At 46.0% G+C, this 14661-nt stretch overlaps 1 protein-coding gene across 2 annotated transcripts in view; it reads left to right on the top strand.

Moving 5' to 3' along the window:
* MGAT4B (alpha-1,3-mannosyl-glycoprotein 4-beta-N-acetylglucosaminyltransferase B) overlaps positions 1 to 14661 on the top strand; it is a 50830-nt gene that overhangs the window by 24030 nt on the left and 12139 nt on the right. Inside the window, exons 2-4 of one of the 2 annotated variants that reach the window (XM_071443332.1) lie at positions 11275 to 11454; positions 12133 to 12273; positions 13101 to 13234. In XM_071443332.1, coding sequence (XP_071299433.1) covers positions 11275 to 11454; positions 12133 to 12273; positions 13101 to 13234 — 455 coding nt within the window. The remainder of the gene's footprint in view (positions 1 to 11274; positions 11455 to 12132; positions 12274 to 13100; positions 13235 to 14661) is intronic. The other variant, XM_071443333.1, reaches the window with a different exon arrangement.

The following is a 14661-nucleotide window of genomic DNA, read 5'->3' as shown; positions in this document are numbered from 1 at the left end:
TCTGAGGAGGTTCAGGGAGCACCCTGTGCATTTTGGCACTCCTGGCTTGCCAAAAGCCACTCGTGACACCTTGCCTGGAGCTCGGCACAGGGGAGAGGGAGATGCCAGTAACATTTCAGAGCAGCAGCTTGTTGAGAAGCTTTCAGGCATCATTTAATAAGCAACCAAAGGTCTTAGCAGTAGGACACCCGTGTAGTCAGCATCCTCCTCCCCTCCAGCTGTTTATTTTCTACCCTTGAAATGTCCTGCAACCCCCACCTTGTGCTGTGCCATCACCAGCATCTGTGTTGCCTCTCAGCAGAGCTGATCTGCTGGAATAATGCTGCTGCTGCTGCTGCTGCTGCTGGCACGGGCTGGCAGGCAGCTCTGCAGCTGGGCTCTTGTGGGGTGTGGAACCAAGGCTGCCTGGTTCTGGGTTAGTCCCTGCACTCTGAAATAGCGAAAAGTTAATTTACTTCAGGCTGCTATTGGGGGGATTCTGTCTTTGTACTTCCAGTGATGTATTTTCTGCAAGAGGAAGAAATAAGTGTGGGTTTTAAGCATTCTAAAGCAGCTGGTCTGGCTTTGAGGGAGAGGGTGTCGACATTATTTGATAACCCTCTCTCATGTTTTCTTGGCTGGTGAATGACAAAAGGGAGAAATGGGTCTTCCCACTCTTTTAGTGGTATGTTTTTCTTCCCAGGAACTATCCTAGCATATAAAATGAAACAAGAGCCCTCAGATAGCATCAACAGCTATAGCTGGCCTAAGTGTGCTATTTTATGGCAATGTCTTGTTTTTTCTCTGGAGAAAAGAAAATGTACCCCATTAAGTGCTCATGTTACAAGTCTGCACCCCAGGGAATAAATATTTCAAATATTAATGCTGAGAAATTTTAAAAGGTTCTGCATGCATTTTATTTTGAGCATTCTGCAAATTATTTAAGACTACTAAAACAAAATGCAATTTAGATCAGCTCATCCTGTGATCAGTATGTGGTGATTTTAAAATCTGCTCTGCCCAACAGCATGGTCATGCAGCTGATCAGGCGTTGGTACAGTCAGGAAATTGGAATCTGGTGGTGGCTGTGGATCTGCAGGTAGACAAGATGTACAATTTACATAAACAGCAGAGTGAGGGGAGTGCTCTCAATATCCTTTCACTCCAATACAGTCACATGCATTGCAAATGAGTTACTCTTTTGGAAAAAGAACTCAAACCTGACTTGCATTGAAGTTCTCAGCTATTAACATCAGCGGAGCCAGGGACTCCAGCCAGAACTTCTGTGATTTCCTTGATATCCCTCTTAGTACATCACTCTAACTTTTCCATATGGTTCTCTGATTTATAACACAGCAATACTTTATTTCACTGTTGTAAAATTTTTTCATACACTCAGCCCTGCCAAAAGCTTCATATGTTATTGATTAAACAAATTCCCACTGTTCCAGGATCTCGGCTGCTCTGAGTCTGGTGGTAACTTTAGTGGAATGATGAGTGCACTGGTCGATTGTACAGGAGGTGGGGAGATACAAGGCACCAGCACTTACTGCTGCTAATCAATAAACTCACCTTCAATTCGCAAAGTGGAGCTGCTTTTTCCTCCGGTCAGTGCCACATCTCTCCTGAGATGGGCTGAGCTTGTCCATCAGCTGCAAAGTGCTGGTGGCTCAGGGTCATTTGTGGGGGAGATAATGATGATGTTTGATTTTAGTAATGTTGGGAGAAGGATTAACAAGAGTTTCATTTCGACTCCTTCACAGGCAATTACCAACATCTGCTGCTAGAGAAGGGGTGTGATGATTAACACAGTGACCTTTGCAAGGATTGACTTCCCTTCTTGGAGGGATTCCTTTTGGATGGACTTGTGAGCCATTAGCACTAAGCACAGAGCAGGATCCGTGGGGACTATGGGTTTTTGGTGGAACAAGGTCTCTGTTTCACTATTAACTTAATTAGGTTATAATAGAAAGGGTTTTCCTGTTGGACTGTGAGGCATTTGCTCTGCTTCAGGGTTTTCTGCTTCTGTAAAGCTCCAGAGCTGAGCTGGAGACATGGTCCTGCAGCTCCAGCCATCAGCTGTTCCTTTGGGGTTGTTTTGGTTCATGAGATTTTACTCACTGGCTTTGCTGCTTGTTGTGAAAATGAGGTGAAAGGGAGAGAAATGCAGTCCAGAGGGTTTGGTGAGAGCCAAGCAAATCCAATTTGGGCTTTTCCTGCATTGTGATGATTCACAGCTCAGCATGACAAGTGACAAGTGACATGGCCCATGACATGGTAAGTGCCTAAAGCTGTGCCTGGACCCCAGTGATGCACAGAGGAGGCTGCTGCAGGTTCCTGCATGTTCGTGTTCAGAGCAGGAGAACGACACCTTCTCCACTGCCAGGCTGTTCCTGCTGCCCTTTGGTGCATCCAAGAGCATTTCCCATGCCCAAGCCATGTAAGGAAAGTGCATCAGGCAAATGCATCTCCTTTTAAACAATACACTGGTTTGCTTGGTAGGATTGACCACATGTACAAGCTCCCAGCTTTTCCCATTCCCCTTTTCCTCCCTTCCTTTCCACCCCTTGCCCAGGTTTGGCTGTGTAATGTCCTCACATAAAAATCCTGTCGAGCTGCAATTATTTCGAGGTTTAATGACTCATGATTTCTATAATGTTTTATTTTGTTCACTTTCAGCATGTTTTTATTCCCCAGTCAAATAAAGGCTATTAAAAAACCCACCAAGTACAAAGCCTTCACTTTCCATTTGAGACAAAAATGCTTCGAAAGCTGTATTGGTGCTATACAGGTAAATAATTAGATTGCTAATGAATTAGCTTTGCTTTGAAGACAAAAGCTTCAGTGTTCCTAATTAGGTTGTGAGGAGAGACATAGAAATGCATGATCTTTCTCCCAAAGAAAAGGGGAGAAAAGGGGGCTTTCAACCCAGCTGAGACCAGGGACCACTAGTAGGATACTGTTTTACCTGACCTTGGGCTCAGCACCTTCCAGCTCTTTGATATTGTTTAAATTCCTCAGTGAATTCAGAGGAATAATACACTTTGTCTGTGCAACACATTTCCTTTTCAGTTTCAAATTAATATTTGACTGAAATGGTTACTTAGTGCTATGTTTTGAAACAGGGAGAGTGGAAACCTGTGGTATATTTTCATTATATCACTCTATTATTTATACTTTTCATCATAAGCCCTATTACCATGCCCATCGTAAGATGAATTATGTCATATATTTTTTTCTTTCCTCACAGAGCAGGATTTTTTCCCAGGCCTTTGATCATTCTTATCACCCTCTCAAAAGCCCCTTTTAAGTCTACATTAATACTCTTTTTCAGATGAGGTGAAAACTATTGTGGGATTAGGCAGCATCATTTTAATAATGTTATAATCTTCATACTATTATTCCCCATCCTGTTCACTAACCATGCTAACATCTTGTTTGCCTCCCTCCCTATCCCCCCTTTTTTCCCTGGATTGCTGCAGATTGGGCTGCAGACACCAATGCTGTGGTTTCCTCCCTAGTTAATATTGCTAATTGAGAACCATGTGAAAAATACCTTGATCCCCCCCTCCCCCCTGTTAAATTGCATGTATCAGTTTTGGTGTCACTTTGCCATTTGGTTGACATCTCCTAATGATTTGCTCCTTTTCTGGCTTTGATGAGCTTATCTCCATGTCCACTCTGTATTTGGCTACTTCACAAATTCATCTCCTTCCCCAGATCCTCACTAAATCTATTAGCTGGTGAGTTTAATACCCATCCTTATGGCTTCCTCCGGATAGTTAACCTTTTGTTATGATGAAAATTCACTGTTTAATCCCATCTTTTTTCTCTTTAGATCAATGGCAGCATTTGCCCTCTTCCCCTTTCCTCCTTAGCTTTTTTGCAGCAAAATGAATTGCCATCTGATTTCTTCATCTCATAAATCCCTTGAATGGGTTGATAAAACCCCAGGACAAATCAGAAGGACTGCTTCCTTTGTCAGAAGCTGATGGTGGTTTATACCTGCAGGGAATTTCCTCTCCTGCCAGTGCTTTTGTTTGGCAGGTGAAGCCCAGGGGATTCAGGAGCCCTTTGTATCCTTCACTGTGATTCACCCACAGAGCTGCACTGCAGAAAGAGATCCCAAACCTGCTCTGCAGGTACCCAAGAGCAGTCTGACAGCTTCTGCTGCCTCCTCTGCCCTGATCCAAGGCATTTTAGGCAGAGGTGATGGGCACTGCTGTTTACATTCCTAATTTCTGAGTTTCTGCACCCCCCATGGGGAGCCTTTGGATTTGGGCACAGGCACCCCTGTGACTTGCTCTCCTCCTCAGAATGGGGAATTGGAATGCTCACCATCTGTGTTGTGTTTCAGCATCCCCATAATGGGAAATCTACTCATCCCCATCTCTGAAAACTTACAACTTAGGACTTTAGAAGCAAAACAAAAAGCTTATTTTTTGAAATATCAGTGTGCATGTTGTCTGAACTGACTCTCCAATGCAAACAGTAGCTCATACTTTGCAATAACAAGGCACAGGGGATATGAATTTTCCTCTCTCCTTCTGATGACGTATGTGCTGAGACAACATTAAACTCCAGCGAGGAGATGTGCAACAGAAATATGATCAACACCTACTGCTGCAAAAAGAAATAGTGACTTAAAGGTGCCCGTGTTCCCTGGGGAGGGACCGTCGGTGGAGAGATGCATTGCATTTCTGTCTCATTACACGGAGCTGCTGAAGGTTGAAATGCTGTTAAATATACCACAGGCTCTTATTAAATGGCCATATTAAAGAAAACAACACCAGACTGGAGCTGGGGAAAGCTCTTGCTTTATTTGAGGATCATTTTTTCAGACAGGCTGACTTTTAATAAGCCTCTTGCCCTGGTTGATGAGTTCTCTCAGCGTGACACTGATGCCATGGGATGCTTAAACCCAGCAGCCAACCCAGGGGCAGCACAGGAGCCTCCACTGACTGTGAGGGGTCTTTCCTGCTGCCATCACCCACCTGGGCAACCAGTGCCTTTTGCTGGGTGTGGAGAGTGGGTACTGGTTTTTCTGAGATGCTCCAGAACAGCTCTGCAGCCACTCGGGACAGTTCTTGAGCACAGGCTCCAAGTTGGAGCATAGTGATGGCACTGAGGGGTGCATCAGGATGGTGGGGGCATCAAAATACATTATTCAGCCCCAGTTCAGGATAGCACATGCTGTAGGTACTGACTGAACTGAAATAAACAGTAAATAAAGGGCAGAGGGTGAACACAAGGAGCTAAACCATAGCTGGTTTTTGACAGCTCTTTTGACCACCAGTGCCCATTGTGCCCCATCCCTGTCAGTGTCTAAGGCCGGGTTGGATGGGCCTTGGAGCAGCCTGGTCTAGTGGAAAGTGTCCCTGCCCATGGCAGGGGAGTGGAATGAGATGAGCTTTAAAGTTCCTTCCAACCCAAACCATTCCATGACTCTTCTGACTCGGCCTCCCTGTAAGTGCCAGTGCCAGCACCACCTAACCCAGCCTGATTGCTTTGAGCTGGGAAACCCACATGCCACTCCTCTCCTTCCCTGGTCCCTGTCCTGCCTGAAGCTCTTCACACCTGTAGCTATTTTCCCAATAATCATCAGCTTTCTAGTGGTACTAAAGACTCTACTTTCCATGTTATTTTTTGCCTTGGTGGTAACCACAAATTACAGCATAATTTTATAAACTTGAAAAAGTTTCTTTAAAAAATTCTTTTTGCTTTAAATTTTTTTTTCTTTAAAAAATGATGTAAAAACTTTATAATTAAGAATCTTGGGGTGTACTTATAAGCAGCAGCTAGAAAATGTCTGCTTTGACTGAGTATCCAGGTGGTTTGGGACACAGTGGAGAATTAAATGTCGCATAATGTTTACTGAATAGAGCATCCGTGTTTGCTGTGTGGTGATGGCACTGCTGAAACACACTTTCTGTGCAGATGAATCAGCCCCCAACAGGGTAATTGCAACTGCTGGAGCCTTTTGGGAGGCCCACCCTGCCAGATACCACCCACTCCCCAAACTCTACCCTTGACAGTGTTTGAATTGTTGCTCAGTGTGTCTTGGTGCTCAGTTCCTTAATGCAAATCAGGTTCTCAGTGGCTGCATACATCCCACTCTGCCAAAATATTTATGATTTTAAAAGATGAGTCTGAAACTGGGAGCAATGACCTGCTGGCTCACAGAAGGGAAGGTGATGTGTCTCTCAGCTTTCTCATCTCACAGGAGCACTGTTCGTGTTTCTTTAGATCTGAAGGAAAAGACCTCAATCATCATCCTGCCTTTGGTGGGGGGGTGAGGAGGGGCTGATGTTTGGGGATTTTGGATGCTAAACTATCCTTCCTGACTGCTACTTAAGAGTCCCTTTGCAGTGTTTTTTTGAGGGATGATTTGGGGATTTGTTTATGGTGAGTCTCTAGAGCTGGTCTCTGCTTTTTAAAGCCAGATAAGCAAAGGGCAACATTTTGCTTTTAATTGTATAAATAGGTTATTGTGGAGTGCTGCAATCTCTGTGTACCTGTGTGCAAAATGCCTCACACCTGTGTGCTGCACCAGCCACCAGATTTTCATGTAAAGCAGGACTGCTCCTTTTGTGCCTCTCACAGGCAGAATTTAATTCACCGACATGGCACAGTAACTCCTTCTATCCATTTTAATGGTCCAGTGAAATTCTGTTAGCAAAAGACCTAATGAATGTTGCGATTCAATCAGGGCAATCTAGAGTGTAATGCGTGGAGCCGTGCCAGCATTATATAAATCATTAAACATCAAAACATAAAAAAAAAATAAAATTCCCTAATCATCATCTAACTCCAGGAGCTGCTGGGGATGGCTGGGGCTGGAGGCAGCTGGGGCCAGCATGAGTGGGTGCCTGGCTGGGGTGGGGACAGTGGCTCACCAGCCTGGTTCCTGTTCTTGCCTGTCAGTATTTTTGGATAACACAGATGCTCCAGCATGGAGAGGGTTGTCTGTGTGCTCTGCAGTCCCCCCAGGCCCTTGCAAGTCCCAGAGGGGGAAGCATTTCTTTCTCAAAGGGGTGCTTTAAATAAAATGAGGGACAACAGTTATTACAGAGACGTTTTCTGTAGGCAGATGAATTTTCTGCTCCAGCTTCATTTACATTGTAAGGGAACTGCACTTCTTGCTCTTTTGGCTTTGGAAATTTGTGCAACAGCGGTCAAAAGGTGCAGTTATGCTCTAGAAGCCAAGATTTTGTAGAGATAAACAGTTTAGAGGTTTGAGGGTTGTTTTTAGTTTTTAAACTAAGTCTCTTGAAAGTCTTCCTAATGAGAAGCAAGTCCAGCTAGCAAAGACTGTGTGTTTGCTTTTGAAAAGATTGAATTGGAGGGAAGTCTCTGGCGTTAGCCATGGGTCCACTCTGCTGGGAGAGGTTATCAGCAGAGAACAAAACCAAAAGTAATTGGAACTGAAATATGGATGTGTTTAAAATGCACTGCAGACTCTCTGGGAGGTTGGAGTGTGATTGGAAAGAGGAATGCAAAATACAGAATTATAACATTCCTGACTCTGTGTGTGATAGTGTGTGTGTGTGTGTGTGTGTGTGTGTGTGTGTGTGTGTGTGTGTGGATGACTGTGTGAGACTTCAGGGTGGAGGTTTTATATTTGCACTGGTCTGATTTGATTTCTGTCTTCTGGTTTAGGACCAGATTATTTTGCTTTCACTCAGAAACTGAAAATGGATGTGGATGCAGTTGTCCCAGCCCTCACCTCTGCTAGCAAACATAGTTTGCACTTGAGTCACTTGAATAAGAATGCAGACACAGAATTCTCCATAATGGAGAAATACTTTTTATTGAGGGGTTGCTGTCTTAGATGGGTAAATCCTTTGGGGATGCTGCAGGAGCTCAGCTCTGTGGGACACCCACAGGCTCCTGGGGAGCAGCCCATAAGCCCCAGCAGCCTGTGCCCATCCCTTGCACGCTGCTGCATCCCAGCTGCTGAGCAGTCACAGAATGTTCTGCCTTGGAAGGCACCCACTAGCATCATCAAAGTCCAACTCCTGAAAGGGCCTGTTCAAGCCATCCCTGCCTTTTGCTTCCCCAGTGGTTTGTGTTGCTCAGCAAACCCAGCCCAGGCTTCTCAGCTAAAACACAAAGCCTGGCAGCTGTGTCCAGGCACAGCCATGCAGGAGAGGGGCATGGAGGGACATTGGTCAGTGAGTGATGCTCAGCCAGACACTCCTGTGGCCACTGTCCCTCAGCCTGGGGGTGCTCCCCTCCAGGGATCCCCTCTGAGAGCTGCTGCAGTGGGCATGGCATGGACAGATGGTGACTGGCACTCAGCTGTGCCCAGCGCTGCTTCCCTGCCCTGCTGAGCACTGGCTTGTATGAGGCTGCCTGATTCCCACTTGGAGCCTCACAGCCAGCCTGCTTCTAAAAACAGATTGTGAAAAACCATTGAGTGCAGATATGGGCCCTGGCAAGGTGAGAAATGAGTTCTTTGCACATGTGTGCTGCAAGTTTGAGAGGGTTTTGGTCTCCCAGGTCAGTCCTGCAGCCTGTCACCTAAGGCTGACTTTCTTTCTTTCTTAAACCATTATATTTTAAGCCCAAAGCAATGTGTTATCTCTCAAGAAAAAATAAGTTAAATATATTTTTTTTTAGATATAGCTAGGAGTTTTTGTCCTGCAGTGCTTGAGTCTAGAGGTATTTTAAGAGCTCTGTTATCTTGTGCTGGGAGGGAATACAATAAATATGTAGATAGGGAGTGCTGCTGGTTTGAAAGGTATGTAAAGGGTCTGTGCTGAACTGACACTAGCTGAAAAATTTGTTCAGCCTAATTAGCAGCAAATCACTTCTGTGTCCAGCCTTGCTTGTAGAGATGGGAGCCAATCCCCCCTCCTTATCCTCTGCTGCCCTTCGTGGGTTTTCAGAGCCCTCCCTGGCTGAGAGGTGAGGGTTTTTGTGAGGACACAGATCTGCAGCCATGTGTCATTGCAGGCCAACAAGTGCAAAATTACTGGAAATTCATGGGAAACTGTACACCCATCTCAGGCTTTGTCTAGGATTGTTCAGGCTGTCATCAGAACCAGTCACGATCGATCAGCTTTTAAATTTAATGAAATTTTAATTAAAGAATGGAAAGCCTACGAAGACATCATATGACAAGAGAGCTGGAAGCAAATACAATTTCACTTCCAACCATTAACCAGAAAAGCAGCAAATGGTTGACTGCACATCGCCATTGCAGTCTAAGGAAAGTACAGCTCTTGGCTTCGGCAGGCAGGTCATTAGTGACTGAATAATCAGTGACATTTCCCTTCTAAATCTGACACAAATGAAGTGCAGTGCTCTGGAAAAAGCCATTAAGTGCAAAGCCTCGCCTTTACTCTGCTCCAGGTATTGCAGAACAAGATCTAATGGCAGCCTTTAGCTGTGATTTGGCTTTGATAGCATCCACAGGATAGTAACCTCCCAGGATGCCAAGAGCCAAATGCTTCTAACCTTGCACGAGCCATCATGTTGTGCAAAAACAGAAAGTGAGACTTGTTCTTTGCTGGTGTTCCCAGATGCAGCCAGTAAGTAGGAAATATAATGTGGAGTATTGGGAAGCTGAATGTAGCTGTATTCTTATGTCTGAGAGGCAGCAGCAGGTAAAGATCTCACTCATTGTGGGACGAGTTTTTAGAGCCTGACATCCTCCTGAGAATTCCTGTGGCAGCTCTCAAAGCTGGGTGTTAACTTGTTTTTCTGCATATTTGAAAATGTTTTTTCGATGGGAGTGGAAAGCGAGCAGCACCGCACAGGAAAAAGGAAGGACTGGTCTTGTTTATGTCTCTCCCTTGAATTTCTCTGAATAACGTGTTGTCAGATGGACCAGTCATCAAATGGGTGTAACTTCCTCTGCTCCCTCCCCGTGTGCCATGGCTTTGAAAATAATGTCAAAAGGTTAATAGGAGCCAGACTGCCTGGGGGGGTCCCTTGTGCTGAAGCAGTGAGTCTTTAAGGAGGTTTTTCTTGGGGGAAAGACTGAATAGGGGAAACTTTTTCTCAGCAAAAGCATTACCAGTACCTGGACTGGGAAGCACTGTTGTCTTGGAAACTCTGTGCACTGAAGCTGGATATGTCTGATTTTCAAAATTCCTTTTACTTTTTCTTCATGGACCCCGAAATAGAAGATTTTTTATGCAGTCAATGTATCTTTTTCAATTGCTTTGATTTATATTTAGCCCTGTGTTGTGAAGTTCCAATGCAGTATTTTTGATCATTAACTCTCCTAGTTGTGTTTGGGTTAAGAGTCTACTATTCAGTGGATAAATCTGCTTTGGGTATAGTCTTGTGAGTTATAATCTTACTGAAAACAAATGAATAACCACAGATAAAAGTGTATTTTTAATGAGCAGTTTCATTAATAATGGGAAAAAATGTCCCGGGAAGGTTCATTAGTGGCTCACTGATTCCACTCCCAGCTGTTGTATAGTTAGTTCTGACTGAAAGCTCTTGATAGTTTCATTGCTCTGTTTACAGAGCATGGGATAAGATGTTGTTTCAAAACAAAAAGCTTTGTTACCCTAGCAGAAGGGGTTTTTTATACATTTATGATGCATCCTAAAGGTGTGTGTCCAAACACTTGAATTCATAGAAGTGTGGCAGGCAGCTGTTGCCATGTGATTTTCTTTATCCTGATGTGTTTTGGAGAGGTTAGAGTCCCAAAATCTCTTTTGACTGTTAAAATTAGGTGTTCTCTTCCAAAGCTGGAGGAGGTGCTGTCTACACCCTTGTCTCACTGCAGGGCAGCCTCCCCCCTTGCCAGCATCTCTCTTTCCATCTCTCGGGCTGGTTGTATTTGTGTGTCCAAAGAAGGGCAAACAAGCTGGGAAAGGTTTAACCTGTAGAAAAGGATAGACTGGATATTAGGAAAAAAATCCTTCAGGTGAAACCAGCCAGTCATTCACACAAGGTGCCCAGGGAAGTGGTGGAATCACATTCCCTGAAGAGATGTAAATGACGTATAGAGAACGTGGTTTCGTGATGGTCATGGCATTGCTGGGTTAATGGTTGGACTCAATGATCTTAGAGGTTTCTTCCAGCCCAAACTGTTCTATGATTCTATTTCTACATGACCCAGAAACCCAAGCTGAAAGAGGAAAAATGGAAGTGGCTTTATTATTGTCATTCTGAACTTAAACTGCTCTGCCCATGACCCTTTCGCCAATGGGTGCATGCTGGACCACAGCTCCCTAAATCCATAATTTAAGGACTGGGGAGGCAAGGGAGGTATGAGTGAAACCCTTCTGAGCACAGAGGACTAAGCTTCTCTCTCTTCTCCATCCTCAGGTGACGTTGTGGACATCTACCAGCGGGAGTTCCTGGCGCTCAGGGACCGGCTGCACACGGCCGAGCAGGAGAGCCTGAAGCGCTCCAAGGAGCTCAACCTGGTCCTGGAGGAGATCAAGAGAGCCCTGTCGGAGAAGCAGGCCCTGCGGGACATAAACCGGACCTGGAGCAGCTTATCTGGTGAATAAACAGGCCTTGAGATCTGGGGCTGTGTTGGAGCTGTTTCTGATGAGGAGGAGGTAGAGAGGTGTGTGTGTGCGCAGGGCTGCGGACAGGACCTGCTCTTCTCTCCCCCAGCACGAGCAAATTGTGGAGTTCAGAGAGACTTGGGAGCTCTTAAACTCCTGTTTAATTAGAGGTGCATAAGCATCATTAAACACGGATTTGCCTCTGCCGAGGATATTTGCCAATTTGCTTGCTTACAAGCTTTTTTTTCTCCCTTGCAAGTCATACACTCTGTTTCCTATGGCTGTATTCAACCCATATGGAAAATGGGTATCCAAAGAGAGGGGGGAGGAAGGAGTTAGACTGGCTGAGCACCCCTCACCAATTTATTTGTTCTTTTCTTTTTTTAAGTTGCTCGGTTGAAGAAAATTGGATCTCAACAGAAAGATCTGATTTGACCTTCATTTTATCTTCATTCTCCCCTCTCCTTCCCAAATATTTTGGGACTTCTTTAAGGCCCTCCTGGCTCCTGCTGAACTTTAATTGGGTTTGTGGTAGCATGTTAAAGGTTGGCCTGATTTTTTATAACCCAGCAGTAGTCTCAGGTGGCCAGGCTGCTGTAAAAAGGCTTTTTGCCTTGCAGTCTCTTCCTACCTACCGTGCCTTGCAATTGATTCCCTTTTCCTTTTTAAGACGAAACCAAGTTAAAACTGTGGAATATCACCAACAAGAATGTGCTGCACCTTCCCACCATCTTCCATCATTTGCCACATTTGCTGTCAAAGGAGAACAGTCTGCAGCCAGCCGTGCATGTGGGACAGGGGCGCACTGGAGGTAAATGGGAATTAGTGCTGCTTCTGGTGCTCTTCCTCACTTGGTGCCTGTCCCTCCCCTTTCCTCCAGGCCTGCCTGTGGCACAGATACCAGCAGGTCTGGAGGAAGGGCTGCATGCATCATGCAAGCTTCCTTGGTTATGGTGACATGTGGGGTGGGTGAGCCATGTCACGTCTGCAAGTCTACAGGGGAGTGCTGTCTGTGCTCTTGACTGGCCCTAGAATGTTCTTGATGCTTCTGCCAGATGTTGTTTGCTGCTTTCCATATCCAGAGTGCTCTAGACTTTGCCTGGAAGGGCTTCAGATGAAAGCATAGTTTGTAGGGTGCTTCATGGAGACTGTAATCAAACTAAGGAGACAAATCCCATTGGTAACAGGACTGTGGTTATTTGATGATTCCCACTGCTCCCAAATCCCAACCCAGTGCCAAAGACCTGACTTGCACCTGCTAAACTGGAGTGCTTTTGGCCATGGGAGGGGTTTGGAGAACAAGAAGTGATCTTCAAGTTGCTGTTCCCAAGTTGAAAAGGCCCCTGGGAGGGGGAGGGATTTGTGGTGTTTCCTTAGAGATCATTCTTTCAGGGACAAAAAGCAGAGCATATCTGAGTGCCCATGGGTGCCCTGCCAGCCCAGCACGCTGGGGTGCTGCTGGCACTGGGCTGAGGACAGGAGTGTGGGAGCCCTGCATAGCCCAGGAACCCACCAACCTGCTGCTCACTGCTGGTTTTTAATGGCAGAGCCTGGCACTGACCAGGTGAACTGCCATGGGAGCAGAGCAAAGTGCCCAACACAGCCCCTTCTCTAAAATCTCTCCGTGGCCCTGGACAGTGTCCGTCGTGATGGGAATCCCCAGCGTGAAGCGGGAGGTGCATTCCTACCTCACAGACACCCTCAACTCCCTCATCTCAGAGCTCACTCAGCAGGAGAAGGAGGACTCTGTCATCGTTGTCCTCATTGCTGAGGTAAGACAGAGCTTTGCCAGTTTGCCCCCTTTCCCTGGCCCCCATCCCACTGTCTGCCAGACTTGGTGCCAAACAGGATGCTGCCCACCCGGACACCACTCTGCCACTTGCTGGGTAGATAAGCCTGGCCTTGGGCTGCCATCCAGTGGGATCAGCAGGTGTGTCTTGCCCAAAATGAAATGCTGGTTGGGCCAGAGAGAATCAGGATGTGAACAGGCAAACATGTCCTGTTAGCAGCTACAGATGTGGCACAGCTCACCTAAGCCATGATGCTTCCTGCAGGGTGCTTGAATGGACGTCCACAAAATGAGCTGGAGCAGCCTCATGACCAAGAGAGCTCTCAGACCTGCTCCTGCAGCAGCTCTGTTTCTCCACATACCTGTAAAGCAGCACTAACACAGCACTAAACTCCTCTTGAAACCCAAGAGTTGGTAATTTGGGGTTGAGACTGATATACCTCTTGGTATTGGTGCCTGGAGCCCAGAGTCAGTTGCTGAATCCAAGGGCTAAAAAGCCTTGATACATTAATCCACAAGAGCTGCTTTAATCTATGGGTTTAGATGGTTATTTTTCTCCATGGCTTTCCTCTCAGGATTATTTTCTTGAGCCTCAAGTGCATTTGTCTTAATTTCCAGAAATCCGGTGAGAAAGATAAACCTCAGTAGCCTGTTACTGGGAGCGGAACAAAGATGAATGTCTGGGTTTGCTGCCTGTTTACCCATAATTTGACATTTTGAGTAGCATTTGGCCTTCAGGGCTCTGGCTGGTATTTTGTACAGAGAGAAGGTGTGCACAGATGGGTGCAGCCCAAGGGGCACAGGACAGAGTTTGGTCCTGGCTGTCATTTGTCTCCCTTGGAGCCAGGACAAGTTTGGTGACTGTTTTTGCAGTGGGTAAGTTGAAGCCTGAGAGGTTTTAAGACCCAGACCAGCTCCTGTTTTGGACTTTAGTTGAGTTAAAAATAAGGTGCATGCTGTGATGGCAGCTCCTGATTTGCAGGATGTAGCTATGATGAGGAAAGTGAACAACAAATAAAGTTGTTCCAGATTCCTTTGTCCAAGTTTGGTCTTGGAGCTGCACAACATCCTTCTGTGGAAGTGTCTGCCACTGCTGTGCCTGCTCTGCCTCTTCCCAAAGTGTTTCTCCATGTACCTGCACTTGTAAGAGCTCCTTGGGCATGGGATAAAGAGTGAATAGTGGAGAGGGTGGAACCTGAAGCAAATGCTGAGTAATTTGGAGACTCAGCACAAGTGCAGCAACTGGGTGTCCTTTTTGGGATAGGAGCTTCTCATTCCCAAGTGTCACTGCTGGCCACTGCAGGTGTCACCCACAGTGGCTGGGCTGCCTGGGGGAGCAGGGGCTTTCTTGGCTGCCTGAGGGGAGCCCTGGGGTGAGATGGCTGGCTTGGCTGTCACCAACCCACTGCT

Source organism: Agelaius tricolor, unplaced genomic scaffold (assembly GCF_023055355.1).
Source record: "Agelaius tricolor isolate 1412-34295 unplaced genomic scaffold, bAgeTri1.0.p SCAF_18, whole genome shotgun sequence".
Classification (NCBI taxonomy): Eukaryota; Metazoa; Chordata; class Aves; order Passeriformes; family Icteridae; genus Agelaius; species Agelaius tricolor.
The sequence above is the reverse complement of the archived record's forward strand: the minus strand, read 5'-3'. Positions and strand labels throughout refer to the sequence as shown.